Source organism: Tenrec ecaudatus, chromosome 2, assembly GCF_050624435.1.
Source record: "Tenrec ecaudatus isolate mTenEca1 chromosome 2, mTenEca1.hap1, whole genome shotgun sequence".
Taxonomy (NCBI): Eukaryota; Metazoa; Chordata; class Mammalia; order Afrosoricida; family Tenrecidae; genus Tenrec; species Tenrec ecaudatus.
This window is the reverse complement of record NC_134531.1, coordinates 32,743,208-32,762,522: the sequence shown is the minus strand read 5'-3', so window position 1 is coordinate 32,762,522 and position 19,315 is coordinate 32,743,208. Positions and strand designations below refer to the sequence as shown.

The 19,315-nt window shown below is 44.8% G+C and overlaps 1 protein-coding gene across 1 annotated transcript in view; it reads left to right on the top strand.

The window, feature by feature from the left end:
• The first annotated feature begins 1,708 nt into the window (after positions 1–1,708).
• Positions 1,709–19,315, top strand: part of SLC45A2 (solute carrier family 45 member 2) — a 57,183-nt gene continuing 39,576 nt past the window's right edge. Inside the window, exons 1-2 of the mRNA XM_075542998.1 lie at positions 1,709–2,093; positions 6,352–6,528. Coding sequence (XP_075399113.1) covers positions 1,709–2,093; positions 6,352–6,528 — 562 coding nt within the window. The remainder of the gene's footprint in view (positions 2,094–6,351; positions 6,529–19,315) is intronic.

Here is a 19,315-nt window from a genome sequence, read left to right as displayed (position 1 = left end):
TTAGACAATTCTTCTGAGGACGTCCCCTTCTCTGACCACGGTCCTCTCAGGGGCCTGCCTCCTGCCAAATCCCAAACCTGCTGCCCATAAGTCCATCCCCATGCCTCTGGACCCGATAGGACAGAGCAGCACAGCTCCGGTGGGTTTCTCAGACTCTAAACACATCCCTTATGCCCAGTATGTCGTACTGTCACCGTTCCAATCCTGGGCTGCTTACTTACCTGTCTCCTTCCACGCCTTGTCCTCAGACCCCTGCCTAAATGTCACTGCATGGAGAGGCCTTTCCTGTCCCCTCTCTTAAATTGCAGCCACCACCCCTCGCCTCATCCCTTCACCGGGATTCCTTTTCTTCACAGCACCTTCCTCTGCAGGCGCCCCGGGCAGGGGCCGCCGGAGGAGCCCTGCTTGCAGAATGAGGATTTCTACCGCTGCTACCATTTGCACTCTGCCGATGAAACCATAGGAGTCCGCCCCAGAGCGTCGCCTGGCTTGATGGTTTGGGATGAAGCGCTGCTGACATTTGATTCTCCTTGGCCTCTTCCCCCACCTGCCAGTCCACACGGAATAGAAGCTTTAGAGCGGTGGTCCTCAACCTGTGGGTCGCGACCTCTTTGGGGGTCAAATGACCCTTTCACAGGTTGCCTGATTCATAAGAGTCACAAAATGACAGGGATAAGTAGCCACGAAAATAATTATGGTTGAGGGGTCACCACAACACGAGGACCTTTATTCGAGGGTCACAGCATCAGGAAAGTTGAGAGCCACTGCTTTAGAGGGTCAGGGACTTTGTAGATTTAATTCATAGCTAATTTCTCATTATCTAGCATAGTGCCTGACCCATAGTGGAAACTTGCTAAATATTTATTAAATAAATGAATATCCTAACACTAGTTCACCATAATAACTCATTTCCCTCTATGTCCAACTCCCAAGATCCCAAATAAACACCTCTAACCACTTCATTGAGTTGCCTCTCACCCAGTGACCCTGCCTGGAGTTTCTAAGCTGCTTGTACATCTCTGTGGTAAAGAATAGCCCCATCCTTCTCCCATGGAACTAACTCCCTCTTTTTAAGTCTAGCAATTGCCTCCTGAGTTCTGTGTTTAGATAGCTTGTGGTCGGGGAGAGGTCAAAAACTTTCTGGAAAAAATTCCATGATCTCTTAGTCCAATTTTTTCACAAACTCTTTGAAACTTCCTTGTATGCAAACAGGAATGCATAGAAAGATACCTACTCATATTTGGACTTAGCATCAGAATATAGTAGGGCCTTGTTATTTTAAAAGTGTGTGTGAGTATGAGTGTGTATATATATGTATGTGTGTATGCATATATGTGTGTGTGTCTGTTTTTATGTGTGTATGTATGCATGTGTATGTGTGTAAGCATGTGTATATGCGTTATGTAAGTGTGTATATGTCTATAAATGTGTGTGAGTGAGAGAGAGAGAGAGAAACTATCAGTGAACCCTTTAGGAAATCCCAAGAGGCCCAAGGCTCCCGGCTGCTAATCTCGGTCATGCTCGCCAGCCCCCCTCTCGGCAGACCTTGTGATCTGGAGGCATGAGAGAATCTGGCCCCTCCCCCTGGCCGACCAGCTCTGTGGGCTGCTCAGTCAGGTTCCATGTCAAATCGGGCCTGGCGTGCAGACCCGGCTGGGGACCACGCAGGAGTTGGTGGGCTTGCCGCATGACTCTACGCCCGGTGGTCATGGGTGGCAACGGTGGCCAGGCTGGCATGCACACCTACAAATCCTTAGCTGAGGACAGCCTTTCCGACTTCAAGAAGCCGCCTAAAAGACCCCGGGGCAGGCTGATCATGCACAGCATGGCCATGTTCGGCCGGGAGTTCTGCTATGCAGTGGAGGCGGCCTATGTGACCCCGGTCCTGCTCAGCGTGGGCCTTCCCAAGAGTCTGTACAGCATGGTGTGGCTCCTCAGCCCTATCCTGGGCTTCCTTCTGCAGCCCGTGGTCGGCTCGGTCAGTGACCACTGCCGGGCCAGGTGGGGCCGGCGCAGACCCTACATCCTGGCCCTGGCCCTCATGATGCTCCTGGGCCTGGCTTTGTATCTCAACGGGGACACTTTTATATCAGGTAAGCGGACACCCAGGTCGGTTAGCCAGGGACAAAGTCCTATACAGCAGCTCACCACGAGGAGAAGTGCATTTCTTTATCTGATGCATAGAGATGGGTTTGAATGGGTTCTCTCAGCTTCCCGTGAGCCTCCACCTTTGAGTGGCCTAAGTGCTGTGACTGAATACCCTCTGCTTTTAGAAAGACCAGGATACATGGCTTTTTATGGTTAGGAAGACTTTTAAGACAGGATCAATTTTTAAAGCTTATTAAATATGCAAAAATAATTTACCCATTTGGATTTGTATTAAGCACATTAGTTGCCAAATATCCCCATAAACAGACATCGTAAATTATCTTTGTGTTCAAATATGGGCTGGGTCAGGAAGTACTGATACAAAAGCATTGTTGTTGGGAGTTGGTTCTGACCCACAGCGACTCTTAAACGTAACAGCTCAAAACCCTGCCCGGTCCCACTCCACCCCCACAACAGTTCCTCTGCCTGAGCCCAGTGATGCAGCCACTGTGTCAACCTATCTCCCTGAGGGCCTTCCACTCCTTCACTGCCTCTCCACTTTACCAAACATAATGTCCGTCTCCAGGGGCTGGTCTCTCCTAACTACACATTCAACCCTCGAAGGAGGCATTCTCGCCATCCTTGCCTCTAGCTCTCTTGGTCCTTTTGGCAGTCCTTAGAACTCGAAATATCCTTCGCCAACACCATAATTCCAGCGCATAGATTCTTCTTCAGTCCTCCTTGTTCAATATCCAACGTTCACATGCAGACGAGGCTAGTAAAAATCCCCTGACCCGGGCCAGGCACACCGTAGCCTCCAAGTCCATCTTGGTTTTTCAACACTTAAAAGAGGTCCTGTGCGGCATGTTTACCGAATGCAACACGTCTTTTGGTCTCTCCACTGTTACATAGAAAGATGTGCTTTTAAACATAATAAAATCAGCTATTTCCCCCCTATATAGTCTCCATCCATGACTTCTCTAACGCCTCCCCTAAAGAACTCTGTGCTTGTTGATAGATGCCCCATCCAAAGAACAGGGTTGACAACCTCAAGAGACTCCCATTGTGGTCCTCTCCCATGTTCTTTGAGTCTGGGGCACCACGAGAAGCTGGAAAGGGCAAGGTCGGGGCTGTAAGGTGAGTGAGGGAAGGCTTCCCAACAAAACTCTCCCAGGACAGCCCTTGCTGCCCGCAAAGATGGAGCGAGTGCATTGTATGATGGGAAAAATTCCCTGACACACTTGGCAGTTTTCCATGATCCTAAAGCCCCTTGCTAATAATCCCCTCCGATCGGCACTGTGCCTTCAGCGTTGGCCTCAAGGATGGAAGCCACTGTGAGGAAGGCGCGGGAGTGGGCAGTGCTTCCTTCCGCGGGGCATAAGGCCACTGTGGGTGGGAACTGACTTGGCACCTAACAGCAACAATAATCCCCTCACCCTCAAGGACCGTCCCTTGTCCTTGCAGAACTCTTTCAAGATTAGCCCTTGGGAATCTAAAAAAATGGCTCCATAATCTTCTGAGCTGACCTCTCGGCCTTGAATCATCCTTGAGGTCTTCCTGACCCGCCATCCAAAGCACTTGTGTTAGGTGAGGCAGCATTCCCGTAAAGTTGTAGCAAAGCCTCGGTGATTTGGGAAGATGTTCTCTTGAGTTTTATGGGAATGTTGATATGAGCTCAGATCTCAAAAAAAAATAATTTTTACCTCCCCCATGGAACACCACCACCACCACCACCACCACCACCACATTTGTATTGAAGGTACCCTAATGAGACTAACCTTTTCAAAGAATTACTGGGAGAATTTGGCTGCAGCCATCCACGAATCGCAGACATGTTTAAGCATGTTTTGGAAAAAAACATGCATGGGTGAACGGGATCCCTAGGAGTGGCACTTGGTGACTTAACCCAGTCAGAGTTGAGGAAGTCCTGGTGGACTGCAGGTTGCATGCACTGCGAAGGCAGAGGTCACACGCACCAGTCCAGCCAGACTGAGGGAGAAGGAGGATGCTGTCTGCTCCCATACAGATTTCGGCTCAGAAACCCTAGGGAGGAGCGGTCCTACAGGGCCTCCTAGGTTTACAGGAGCCAGAAGCTACCCTGACGGTGGGTTTGGTTTGGTTTTGGCTTAGTAAGAGTTAATTCTGAGCACAGCTTTCTCTGGAGCCTTATAATGGGGGGCATTTTTGCATTGCAAATGCTGGACAAAATCAAACCTGATGGTAAGCACTCTTTCTAGCCGTTAAGCAGTAATTGGTGATAATACATTAAAAGTGGCATTGAAAAAAGCTTTGTAAAACTTAAAAATAGCACACAGTTACAGACTGTTATCTCTCGGGCTAGGGGAAGGGTTGATTATGAGGCAGCATAATCAGTTATCATTTGTATATATTATGAAGAGTGTACAAACCCATAGATGTCAGCTGCCTCTGCATAAGTGCACACACACACACACACACAACGCATGTAAAAGTAGTTGCCTCTCGGGAGGAGACATAAAACACTGGAAATGAGAAGCAGAAGGTGTGGACTTATTGTTGTGCTTATTGTTTTCAATTACTTTTTAAAAAAATTAAACTGAGTTCACCAAATCCATTGCTATTGAGCCAATTTTGTCTCATAGCCCTAAAGGGCAGAGGGTTTCCAAAGCTGGTGGTGTCGTGGGCTACACCTTGAGCTGCTAACCACTAGGCAAACGGTTCAAACCCACCAGTCACTTCACAGGAGAAAAACGAGGCTGTCTACTCCTGTAAAGACCTAAAGTCTTAAAAACCCAAATGGGCGGTTCTTCATCCTACAGGCTCACTAGGAGTCAGAATTGACTCAATGGCAGTGAGTGTGGAGGATCTTTTCAGAGACAGACTGCCACATCTTTCTCCGATGGGGCCGATGGTGGGTTCAAGCTGCTACCTCTTTGTTTTGTCTTGAAGCACTGTAACCCCCATTCCAAGAGGGAGCTGTCAACTTCTTGATGAGCAACGGAGAGCAGAGGAAGCAACAACTCTTTTTTCAGTAGTCGGTTGGGTGAATGAATTGTTACATATCCACAGACTGAATCATTTTAGCCATTAAAAATTACACAGTTGCTCTCCATTTAATTGAATGGAAAGATATACACTTGGTTCTAAATGAGCCTATTTAGCATATCATGGCCCCATTAAGCAAGCTACTCAATGTGTGGTCCCTGGGTTAGCAGCAGCAGCATCCTTCAGGGGCATGTTAAAGATGCAGATTCTCAGGTACCACCTCAGATCTCCAGAATCAGAATCTCGGGGGAGGCAACTAATGCTCTTTGCCCTGACACGTCCTCCAGGTAATGTTTAAGCATGCTAAAGTTAGAGTAGCTCTGTTTCGTGCATAATTGTACACCTATATCTATCTGTATGTAAATACATAAACCAAAAATTCAAACCCACTGCTGTGGAGCAGTGTATTCAAGACTAAATCCTTAAGGGAGCAGAGAGTCTCATCTTTCTCCCTCTGAGTGGCCGGCGGGCTCAAATTGCTGAACTTGTGGTTAGCAGGCCAGTGCTTACCACTCAGGGCTACCTGAGCTCCTCATAGAAATACATCAAGGGATGTTTAAAAGCTTGGCCATCACTGTGAGCTAGGATTTGAAGCTCCTTCACCACCAGCTGCTCTGTCTCATTGGGATTGCTATAAGCGGCATGCATGATTTTTAAACAACATTACTGATTTACAATTACATGCTAACTCACCCACCTAAAGAGCACAATTCCATGAATGTTTGCAGTCACAGAGCTGTACAGTCGTCCCACCATTGATTTCAGAACTTTCCAAAAAGGAGACTCAAATTCCTTAGCAGCCATTCCCCACCCCTGTCCCTTCAGACTTAAGCGGTCACGAATCTGCTTCCTGTCTCTGTAGCATTGCCTATTCTGGGGCGCTGTTGGTGTAGTGGCATATGCCTTGGGCTGCCAACCACAATGCCAGCAGTTCAAAACCACCAGCCACTGAACACACAGGGGCAGAAGCAGTTCTGCTTGGTTTTATGTTCTGCAGGGTCACTACGTTTGCACTCAATTCATTGACAGTGTGCCATCGTTGGAGTTGGGTTTTAGAATGTATCCATTTTTAAACCACAAATAAATAATGGAGCTATTTTTTAGTTTGGGCAATTGAAAAATAAATAAAAGGAAGCCAAGGGAGATTCTCTTGATGGCAGAAAGTTCTGGTGGAAATGAAAAATGGGGGTCATCGAAAGCAGGCGCTAGAGGGACAACGTTTATTTATTTCTCTTTGAGCTTTGATCGCGGACCCAAGCAAGAGGCGGATTGGGGCCATAAGCATCACCATGCTGGGCGTGGTCCTCTTTGACTTTGCTGCTGACTTCATGGATGGGCCCATCAAAGCCTACTTATTCGATGTCTGCTCCCATCAGGACATCGAGAGGGGCCTCCACTACCATGCCCTCTTCACAGGTAAGGAGTCTCCCAGATCGTCCCTCCTGTCAGGGAGGCGCTGCCCAGCAGCGGGCCAAGGTCTCTGGGTAGTGAGCTTTTCCAATGAATGGGTCTCTTCATCGGGTGCCCCCATCACATGGACTCTCTCTCCAGTACACTTCTTAAAAAATAGCCAGAGGCAGCTTGTGACCGGGGTCGCTCCCGCCTTCTCGCCAAGGAAGTTCACATGTTCCAGAAGGAACATTTATGAGGCCGTTACAACAGAAATGAAAAGAGGCCTTGTGAACTTAGTTTTTGTGATTCGAGCTTAGGGACTTGTTAGAAGTGCAATTTCCTGGGGCCCTTCCTCCAGGTATTCTGGTTCTAGGGGATTCAAGGAAGTGGGAGGCCCAGAAATGAGCATTTTCATAAATATTTCTGGTGAGTTTGTGATAGGCATCCTAAGAATCACATCCAAAACCAAACCCAAAAGACCTGTCTTAGAGATTTCGCATCGTCTCCACTTCCCGGCATGAAGAAGGCATGAAGAGGACTCTGGATTTCTTGGAGCTGTTGCAGGTGTTCTTTTGTGGAAGTAAGATAGCGATCAAGGATGCTAATTTATTTCAATGTGTACTTATGGAGCCCCTGTTTATGCAAACAAAGGGAGGGAGCTAGATGAATAAATGATTGATATATAACGCTATTAGATAAGACTTTGAGAGTGAAAGCAAACAAATTCATTGTCAGCCAAGTTCATGGGGTCTGCTGGTGACCTCATCTATGTCAGAGTGGAATTGCAGCATAGGGCTTTTTTTTTTTTTAGTTCAAGGATCGTTTGTTGGCCTTTAGGAGCATTTTCCAGTCCAGTCTATTGGGGCACCACGCCCTGGCCCCGAAGCCCACTTTCAGCATTCCCTGGGGACCTTGCCACTCCATTCCCTTGCTGTTCTGCTGCACTCCCCCAGTGCTTTGCCTTGGTGTGGTGGGATCAGGTCAGGTGCAATTCCCACAGTCTCTGGTGCTGTCCCCTGTATCACCCTTGGTCACTGAGGGGCATCATGTCTCATAGTGGGGCCAGCCATGTTGTTCTCTCTGTGGACTGGCTGCTCTACTCAGGAACATCATCCTCACGGCCTAGTGGGCCAAGCTGTGCCCTACTCTCTCCTCCTGCCCCTTCATCTGCTCCCGTGTGATCTGATCAGATATGTCCCTCTCCCGGAGCTGCAGAATCAATATCGTCCTTTGAAACAAATTCTTCTCGGGGGAGGGGCAGGAGTCCACTTAATTTTTGGTGCTGGGGCCAGCCTCCCAGATCTCTCCACTGGTTCCCTACTCCACGCTGGAATATTGCATTCACACCTTGCGCCACTGGGTCCCTCTTTCCCTGTGGAGATATAAACAATACCCTTCCCTTGGGTTGGTTAGCATCGGGCTTTTAACAGGTGTTCTTTGGCCAGTCTGGCGAAAGTTTGCCGAGCAGATCCTCAGTTTTATATTCAACACTTCGTACCCAGGCTGTTCCGCCCCCTTCATCACTGTCCCCGGCAATAGGCCATCGCCTAGCCCGCCTCCTCCCTGAGTGCCCTGTGGTTGTGGTGTCCCGGAAGTAGATCTCCAGGTTCTTCTTCCGAGGACCCTGTGGGTGGATTTGAACCTCCAATCTTTGGTTAGCAGTGGATCGGGTGAACATTTACACCCATCAAGGGCTCTGGGCAGCACCTCCCATCTGTCAATGCGTGTGATTTTCACGTCCCTGTGCTGGCGGTGGTCTTGCCGAGGTCAAGTGCTGCCCATTTTGAAGAGGTGAAAGCAGAGACTGGGTGGGACGTGTGAGGCCAGCTCACACTAGCTTGTGAGAATCCATTGGTCATTTTTTAGAACTTTAGTGAGCACGTGTCTTGAAATGTACCATGATGAAAGTATTTATACTACAGTGGTTACATATTTTCTGCAAACCAACACTTAGGGCAGAGGGTTGGTTACCAATTAAGTAACTCATTAACTGGTCCCAGCATAGGCATTCAAACTTCATTTTCCTAACTGTAATCCATGATTCCTTCTGCTCTATCACTATTTGTTTAAATTAAGCCCAATGAGTTCACGGGAGGCTTTTGGCTCTTCAGCAGCAGGACGCATTGTGAGTTTTGATCCTAAAGGACTTTGGGCAACGTAGGCACCACTTCAAAGTTTGTTATAGTTGTTGTTGTTGTTTGGCACCGCTTCATAGTTTATTATTGTTGTATCGAGTTGGCTCCAATGCCTAGAGACCTTATATGTGACAGAAGGAAGCACTGCTTGGACCTGGGCCCTCCTCACAGTTGTTCTTATGTTTGAGTCCATTGTTGCAGCCCCTGTGTCCGTCTATCTGGCCGAGGGCCTTCCGCTTTTCCGATGCCCCTCCACTTTGACAAGCATGATGTTCTTCTCCTGATAGAGGGAGTGGTCTCTCCCGATCCCATGTCCTAAGTACTTGAGACAAAGCCTCCCATCCTTACCTGCCGTACTTCTTCCAAGACAGATCTGTTTGTCCTTATGTTGGTCTATGATGCTTTCAACTGTCTTCACCAGGACCACAGTTCAAAGGCACACAGTTTCCTTTGGTCTTCCTTATTCAGTGTTCACCTTTCTCATACATTTGAGGCGATAGAAAATATCATGGCTTCGGTCAGACTCACCTTAGACCTCAAAGGAATACCACTACTTTACAACACTTTACTGAAAGACATCTCACGCATCAGATTTACCCAATGCAAGGTGCCCTTCGATCTCTTAGCTGCTGCTTCCATGAATATTGATTGCGGATCCAAGCAAGATTAATCGCCTTGATGACTTCCATCTTTTCTGCTTATCATGATGCTACCTATTAGTCTAGTTGTGCGGGTTTGGGTTTTCTTTACCCTGTGTTGTCATTAACACTGCAGGTTGCAGTCCTTGATGTTCATCAGCAAGTGCCTCACGCTTAGCACAGTATTAAACAGGCCAAACTACCTCTCTTTTGCTGCCCCCGACTTTAAAGGGACAGATTTATTAAATTACATATTTTGGAAACATTTCCAAGGCTGATCCATGATCATGTGTCTATCAATTTTGAGATTTTTGGTTGATGTTGGCACATGGTGTGAGCTCAGTAGACCATCATGAATGTGTATATTGGTTTGGTATTACACAGATTCAGGCCACACAATATCTTGTCTGAGCTTTGCTGGTTGCCCCTTAATTATTCTTCCAATCTCTGAGTTCCTCCCATTCTATTATGCAGCCAGATTCTAGATTCATATTCCAACATGACAACTCTGGTCCGGGCCTCCTCTTGTTCAATGACCTGCAGTGGTTTCCCATTTGTCTACTGGATTGACAAACACATTCCTAGAGAGTGTTCAAATATTTCCACAATCTCTTCTCATTTTAGGGTACATGCTTCACTTTCCAATATTTCCTCTCCTCCACATTCTATCCTCCACAGAGCACCTTTCCAACAAATTCTGAAGGGCAGAGGCCAAGTTAATCCTCAGTCCTCCAATACCACCTGGCACATGGTAGGTGCTGGATAAATATGTATGGAACAAATTGAAGAACCTATCTTTTCCTATCCAGCTCTTGGGTTGGAAATTTCTTTCCCTTTTCCTGCAGGTCAAATTGGAAACTTGGAAACTTTCAGCCACTTGGAAACTTTCAGCAGTATCCCAGAGAGAACAACCACCATCTTCTAAATTACATCAGGTTAGGTTTCTTCAAGTCAGTTCCAACTCATAGTGACCCGATGTACAGCATCTCTTACCGTCTTTCCAAGGGGTGTTATGTGTGACCCCATTGTGCAGGCAACTGTGTCAATTCATCTGGTTGAGGGTTTTCTTCTTTCTCACTGCCCTTATAGTTTGTCCACCATGATGTCCTTTTCTAAGGACTGATGTCTCCTGACATGTCCCAAGTACCTGAGATGTAGTCTCATCATCCTCCCTTCTAAGGAGAATTCTGACTATACTTCTTCCAAGACACATTTGTTTCTTCTTCCAGTAGTCCAGAGGACTTTCAATGCTATTAACCAACGCCATAACTCAACGGCATCCGTTCTTCCTCACAGAACCTTGGTGGTGCAGTTATATGTTGGGTTATATGTTGGGCTGCTTACTTCAAGGTGAGTAGTTTTGAACCTCCAGTTGTTTTGGGGGAGGGAAATGAGGTTTTCTAATCCCATAAAGAACAGTCTTGGAAATCCAAGGTGTCAGTTCTACCCTGTCCTATAAGGTTGCTACGTATGAGTCAGAATTGACTTGATGGCTGTAAGGTGTTTTAAAATATTTTCTTTGATCTTCTTATTCAATGTCCATTTTCAATTGTGACATCCTTGTTCTATAACACTTGAAAGAGGTCTTGTGCAGAAGATTTGTCCAATGCAATACATCATTTGATTTCTTGACTATTGCTTCCACAAGCATTGATTGTGGATCCAAGCAAGATGGTGAAATCCTTGACAATTTCAATTTTTTTCTTTGCTCATCATGAATTTATCTATTGGTTCGGTTGTGAAGACTTTGGTTTTCTTTAAATCAGGTTGCAATCCATTTTGAACGATTCTCAGTTCTTGATCTTCATCAGCATGTGCTTCAAGTCCTCCTCACTTTCAGTAAGCAAGGTTGTGTCATCTGTACAGTGAAGGTTGTTAATAAGCCTTCATCTGATCCTGATACCATGGTCTTCTTCTTCCAGTCCAGTTTATCAGATGACTTACTCAGTATACAGATTAGATAAATATGGTGAGAGGATACAATCCTGAAGCACACCTTTCCTGATTTTAGCCATGCAGTAGTCCCGCGCTCTGTCAGAGGGACTGTACTGGTCATGAACAGGTTCTTTGTGATCACAATGAAGGGGTCTGGAATTCCTATTCTTCACAAGGCGACTCATCATTTGTTACAATCTCCACAGAATAATAACTTTTTGTGGTCAATCAAACACAAATATGTGTCAGGGTAAACCAGCTGCCGACAAATATCATGGGTTCGTAGGCGCAGCTGTATGGCGATAATATATAACGATTATGGTAAAGCCATAGAAAATAAGAGAAATAGAAGATAGAGTAAAATAAAGGAGTCGGGCACACTTCATGGTAGCATGCTTACCTCTGCTCCTCTTGGTGATCCACGCGGGGATGGGAGACGAGAGGAGGAGAGAGATTTATTTCTAACCAAGGCATATATATATATATATAATATATATAATATATATATATATATATATATATATATATATATATCTCACATACTTTGGGGCATGCAAGCCCCCTGATTACAGGTAACGACATACATCACAGGAAGGATAGTAACATAGGCAATACATCAGTGGGAGGGGGATGATCTAGGGGTGTACATGCAATAGGACGAGGAGGGATTAGGAGTACACATGTGACAAGATGGTTGCATTCAGCCTAACCTTGGTTGTCACCGAGCTGGTCTGACCTGCTCTGAGCGCTCCAGGGAAGCAATCACTATCCTTATCAGTAGGGTGTGAGCCCCACCTGCAGTGGACCAGACAGTAGTCTGATTGCTCTGGATGGCTGATGCCTTCAGGGAGATCACTTCTAAGCAGCTTGCTTCCAAGCGTGCTACCATCATCTTTCTTTGGAAGGGGCACAAACATGGATCTTTCCCAGTCAGGTAACTATATTCCAAGTTCTTGGCATACATGAATGAATGCTTTCAGCACTTGATCATGCTTCTGGACACATTGCAATTGGTACTCGTCAATTCCCAGAGCCTTGCTTTTTGTGAATGCCTCTAGTTCATCTTGGCCTCCTCTTGTCAGGACCATTTGTTCTTGATCACACGGTGCTTTTTGAGACGGTTGACCAGTTCTCTGCAGTACAGTGACTCGATATAGTCCTTCCACTTCTTTTGAAGCTTCCTGCTTCGTTCAATATGTTACACATAGAGTCTTTCAACTCAAGGCTTGTTTTTTTTTTTCTTCTTCAGCTTTTTCAACTTGATATAAATTGAGCACATTCTTCCTTTTTGGTTTTCTATCTCAGAGTCTTTGCACATTTCATTATAGCGCTTTATATTGTCTGCTTGAGATGTCCTCGGAAACCTTCTGCTGAGCTCTTTTATTTAATAATTTCTTCCATATGCTTTAGCTCTTTATGTTCAAGAGCAACTTTTAGTCTATTTTGACATCCATGCTGATCTTTTCTTTCTCTCCTGTCTGTTTGCTGACCTTTTGCTTTCTCCACGTATGATGTTCTCCATGTCCTCTCATAGCTCATCTGGTCTTCTGTAATTAACCTTCAATGAGCCAAATCTACTCTTGAGATGTTCTTGAAATTCACGTGGGATATATGTAGGGTTACATTTTGGCTCTCATGGACTCATTTTCAGTTTCTTCAACTTCAATCTGAAATTGCATACAAGCAATTGGTGATCCATTCCATAAACATCCCCTGGCCTCATTTTAGCTGCTGGTATTGAACTTCTTTGGCTCTTCCCACAGATGTAGTCTTGTGTATTCCATCTGGTGAAGTGTAGTTGCTGTGTAGTTGCTGTTTATGTTGTTGAAAGGTATTTGCAAAGAGAACCAGACACTGTCATTTATACTATGCAAATATACAAAGAATACCTCTCATAATAAAGCAATATTCACACTAATTAAAAAAGCAAGGTATTTGCAATGAAGAAATCATCGCTCTTGCAAAACTTCACCTCCAGCTGTGTTTCTATTACCAAGGCCATGGTTTCCAACTACTGTTTTTTGTTTCCAGCTTTTGCATTGCAATCTCCAGTCATTTTCAATGCATCTCAATTGTATGCTTGATCAGCTTCAGACTGAAGGAGTAGGTAGAATATTCAACTTCGTCATCATTAGTTTTAGTTGGTGCTGTGTGGATTTGGATAGTAGTGTGTTAATTGGGTCTCTTTGTAGGCAAGTAGACATGATCCTATCAAGAGAGCATTGTACTAAAGACAGATCTTCTTTTTGAAGATAATGTGACACCATTCTTCTTGAATCTGTCATTCCCAGCATAGTAAACCGTATGAGTGTCTGATTCAAAACGGCCATTTCAGCTCATTAACACCTCTGACATTAGTCGTTATAGATTGCATTTTATTTACACCTTCCAATTTTCCTCCATACAGCCCACATTCTGATTATTAATAGATGTTTGCAATTGTTTCTTCTCATTTTGAGTTGTGCCCATCAGCAACTATGTGGTCCAGAATGCTTTCCTCCATCCAAGTCATTATGGTCAACTCTACTTAGAGGGAGCGGCTCTTCCTCCATCATATTTTGAGCACATGCAGTCCCGAGGAGACCATCTTCGAGAACTATATGTGACGAGGTTCTGCTGCTGTTTTATAAGGTTTTCCATGACTAATCTCTAAGAAGTGGACAGCCCATTTCTTTTAAATTATAGGTATATTTAATTACATGATCTCTGACTGCCGATCACTTTATTCACAAAATAATGATAGTACAACCTGCATGTGTGAGTTTATATCAAGTTGTCAGCAAAGGAAATACCTCCAGCTGGAAATGCCAGTTGAATGTTGGCTCATCACAGTACCCCCTGTATAACAGAGCAAAACCCCGCTCAGTCCTGCACCGTTCGTACAGTGGTGTCACATTATCTTCAAAAAGAAGATCTGTCTTTAGTACAATGCTCTCTTGATAGGATCATGTCTACTTGCCTACAAAGAGACCCAATTAACCACCAATCTGATGACATGCTCTACAGTTGGGGCTTTTCTGGAATGCCATCACTTGGGCTCATACAGGATGTCTTTCTCATGCTCTCTGCCATTGAGTCGATGCTGACTCATAGTGACGTTCTAGGACAGGGTAGAACTAACTGCCTCTGTGAGTTTCTGAGATGGACTGTTTATGGGAGTGGAGAACCCTGTTGTCCTCCCTACGATTGTCTGGCGGTTCCAACCACTGACCTTGCAGTTAGCAGCCCAACTCGTAACCACTTCTACAGGATGTGGTGTTTGTCAAACTGGTTTCCTTCACTTACCATAATGTACTTAAACTCTGTTAGTCACTCCTTTCTTTTTTATTGAGTTGATTATGCTTTCAAGTTATATTCCTGTTCACATAATCATTTGGTTTGTGCATTTATTGTTTGAGCTTTTTGCTGTCTTATAATGAGCTATGTATTCATCTCTCTCTCATACAAGATTTATAGATTCCCTGAAAGAGGGCTCATCTCCAAATTCCCATGACTCCAGGCTCATTGCCTGGCTTTTAACAGGCATAAAAATGTTAGCTGTATCAAAGGAACCCCTCATTTCAAACCCTGCTTGCCATTTAACATCAAGTTCAACTACATGCAAACCACATCAGTCAGATGAATGTGCTCATTCAAAGACTTTGCTTGGTCTCATGCCCAAGACTGAACTCTGACCTTCAGCCAGCTGTCACCAGTGCAGACTTTTGCTCATAAGGCTGACGACTGAGGGTGTGTGAATGGCTTAAATCAGATCCACCTGCTCTCCCACCAGAAACATCAACTTCTTTCTCTTGTCGAACAGGACAGTAGACAGAGACTTACCTTACGTTAAGGCTTAGATTCCAGCCTCCTTACACCAGTGACAATCATAGACGGCATTATCCAGAGACTCCTTTACAATCACCCATAAAATAGTAGGCCTGGTTTTGAATAAACAAACCTGTGCAGGATCGTTCCTGCAGACTCCTTCGTAACCCCCTTACCTGCCCCCACCCCACCTTGGTTTACTCCTGGGCACAGGATCCAATCATGGAAGAGCAAACTATTTAACAGGTACTCTCTCTGCATTTCTCTCTCCGGAGTAGGAACAGATGTATTCTTTGAGTTATTCTCCTGAGCACATGACTCCAGGGCCATATCTTTGCCATGACCGAAAGGCTGTATTAAAAGATGGGGCAAAACCCAACCAAACAAATAAACAATGTGTTCTCACTCTGTCCTGTCTTTGCACACCTGTGGGCCCCGAGGCCTTAAGGGAAGAGGCAAAGATGAAACACTAACATCATTGACAAAGGCACGTTTCCCGGCAGGACCTTTTTTCAACTTGCCTGAGCAGTACAGTATTTATCCCCTAAAGAACCCAGTAATCCACATGAATGGAAGTGGTTGGTGTCTGCTTTCATCCAAGCCCAACAACTCCAAATGTTTTGTAAATAAGGCCCAAAGGAGTCATTATGAATATTTTTGTCAGATGATTTCTAACAGTTTTAAAAAGACTTTACTGGCTCTAGTGAGACAGTTTCTATCTTGGCTCTGTCTCCTAGAACAAGGTAACTCTTCCCATCTTCCCACTTCAATCCCTGGTCTAAGTGGTCTCCCCTGCTGTCCAGCCCTGGTCAATATGGCTAGGCTCAGGTCCACCCCCTCTTCTCACCACCGGGGCCTCCTTTAGCAGGATTCTGAGGCTGTGGAATGCTATGAGTGAGCAGGCCCGTCCCGAACAGAAGGAAACATTTCTTTGAGTCAGAAGGATTCACTGTTGCACCCACTGTGTCAATCTACCTTGTCAACATTCTTCTCCTTTGTTGATGAGGGTCACCAAGCATAATGTCCTTGTCCAGGGATTGATCTCTCCTGATAACGTATCCAAAGTATGCCAGAAGAGTCTCACTAACTCTCTTCGAAAGAGATCCTGGCTGTTCTTCTTCAAGGACAAATTTGCTTGTTCTTCTAGCACTCTATGGTACACTAAATATTCATGACAGAACCTTAGTTCACAGGCTTCGATTCTTCTTTGGCTTCCTAATTCACTGTCTAACTTTCACATTCATATGACAATATCACGGCTTGGGTCAAGTGGATCTTAGTCCTCAGATGTGATGTCTTTGCTCTTGAACGCTTTAAAGAGGTTTTATGCAACAGATTTGCTAAATGCATCACATCATTTGATATCTTAGCTGCTGCTTCCAGGAGTATTGATTGGATCCAAGTAAAATTAAATCCTTGAAACTTCAGTCTTTCCTCTATTTGTCATAATTTTTGTCTATTGGTCCAGTTGTGAGGACTTTGGTTTGTTTACATTGAAATTGTAATCCACATTAGAGGCTGTTATTAGTAAGTGAATCAAATCTTTTTGGTTTTCAGCTAACAAAACTTTTCCATTTGCATACATGGTGGGTTGTTAATGATCCTTCTTCCAATCTGCTTTCTTCCTTTAGTAGTGCAGGGTCTCAAAATATTTGCTCAACATACAGATTGAATGAGGAGGGTGAAAGCATACACTTCTGACTCACATTTTTCCTACTTTTGAAATGTGAAATATCCTGCGCAATGAAATATTCTGGAATTCCCATTCTTTGCAACGTGTTTCATCGTTTGTTATGATTTTCATAGTCAAGTGTCTTTGCATAGTCAACAAAACAAATAAACACAAATCTCTTTCTGGTATTATCTGGCTTTAGCCAAGATACATCTGATATCCAATAGGACATACACTCACAGAAGGGTCACAAGGAAAGGATGAGTCAACCAGGGCACTATCACAACTCCAGGCCTGATTTTCAGCTCCTGCTAGACTGGAGCATGTACACTGGTGCAAATAAGAGCTCATGACACACATGGAATTCAGGTCAGATAACCCCTCAGGAACAGAAATGGGAGAGCAATACAAGAAAGGGAGGGGAGATCATGGGGTGGGGGAACGTAGATGAAGGGAGACAGTGGTCAGTGTAAGACAGGAAAATAATAATAATTTATAGTTAATCAAGGGGTCACAGGGGGTGGGGTGGAAAGAGGAGCTGATACCAAGGGCTCAAATAGTTAATGTTTAGAAAATGATGGTGGCAACATATGTACAAATTGATATAATTGATGTATGGATTGTTACAAGAGCTGTAAGGGCTCCCAATAAAATGATCTTAAAAAATACATCCAAAATCGATAACAACAGCTCTCTTTCCAGGACCTTTTCTGAATTAGGCTCGATTTTCTGGAAACTTCCTCTTGATATACTGCTGGAATTGATTTTGAATTTTCATCATGTGATATTAATGGTACGCTGGTAATTTCTGCGTTCTGTTGGGCCTCCTTTCTTTGGAATGCGCGTGCAAAGGAGCTCTTCCCGTCGGTTGGCCAGGTAGCTGTCTTCCACATTTCTGGACATAGAGGATTGAGTGCCTCCATGGCTGAAACAGCTTGGGAAAACATTTTAATTAGAATGCTGTCCATCGTTGGAGCCTTATTTTTGGCGAATGCCTTTAGTGCCATTTGGATTTCTTCCTTGTGCTCCATCTCCTCTTGATCATAAACGATTACCTCTTGAACTTCTGTGTGTCAACCAATTCTTTTAGATACAGTGACTCTTTCAAAAGAACCTCCCTGTTCTTTTGAAATGTACCGCATCAGCCAATATATTGCCCATAGAATCCTTGAATATTGAGTTTTCTTTCTTCACTTCTTTCAGTTTCCTATATGCTGTGTGAATTTTTTTCTATTGGATGTTCTAATTCCAAGTCATTGCACATTTCTTTATAATACTTTACCCTGTCTCCTCAAACTGTCCTTGGGCATTTTCTGTTCAGCTGTTTTACTTCATAATTTCTTTCCCTTTAGCGTCTCTACATTCAAGAGCCACTTGCTGTCATTGTGGTTGTTGGTGCCATTGTGTCGGTTCTGACTTGCAGTAGCCCTGTGCACAGCAGAACGAAACACTGAGCTGTCACGCATGCTGAAGGCTCCATGCCTTAATCTCCATCAGCAATTGCTTCAAGCCCTCCGCTGCTGCCAATGTATAGTTGTTTCTTAGGAGTGGGAGGTAGTTCATTTATTGTGCCAACCTGGCCGATAAACACATGTGGGGTTAATTGAAGGGCGGGGGGATAAATGATTCAGTGAGCCTCGCCTTTTGAGTTCTCGGGTCTCTTGCTTTGTGATGGTTGGACCAGGGTGCAGCTGCCTTAGCCAGTTCCCTGCTTCAGCTGGCATGGTTCACTTTCTAAAAGACATCCTTGAGGAGAAGCCGCATGGACCTACGCCAACGCAGCCATGGGTGCTGGAGCAGCCGTATGGAGACCCCTGCCAGTGCTGAGATGCTTACACATTCACTGATTTGACTTTCCTCCTGCAGTCGGCATCATTGTCTGTGCTTTGTGAGATGGAGGAGGACTTTGTGGATTGGTGTTGGCATATGGGTTAATGTTGGACTTGTGGGTTTGGGCAGCACTGGTTTTGGATGGGTTTTTTTTATGAGCACTTAACCTTTATATAAAAGTCTCTCCTATACATGAGTTTCTGTGGATTTTTTTCTTCAAAGTACCCACACTTATACAGTGTCATAAGAAAACGATACAAAGTATGTGGTTGATGAACACAGAAATGCACTGTCTCACAGTTCTGGAAACTAGAAGTCTGTTCGGGGTGCTGGCAGGGCATATTCTAATGGAAGATCTTTTGTGAACTTTCTTGGATTCTTGTAGTCCCATGTGCACTGTGCTTGTATTTGTAGCAGATACAGCATAACTTTCTCATCCCATGGCCGAGGTCTTTCCTCAGTCGTCACTCTGTGTCTCTTCTCTTCTTTTATAAGAACTCCATCCAGGTGGGATTAATGGCACCTCACTCTGATAAAGGAAGCACACGTGGTTTTGTGTGGGAGATCAAGGTTCTTGGTCAACACACTTCATGTGCTATCATTACTCATCTGTGAGTGGAGGCTTGCGTTTTACCATGATGTAGAGCTTCCAGGCCAAACTGTCTTAGAAATGGAAGCTATTAGTGGAGGCTGACAACCTAAGAAGGAAGGTTTGACAAACTATTTTGTCAAACCCAATGGTTTATTTGATCCACAACCAACCATGGGGATGATGTAGATCGGGGAGGTGCTTA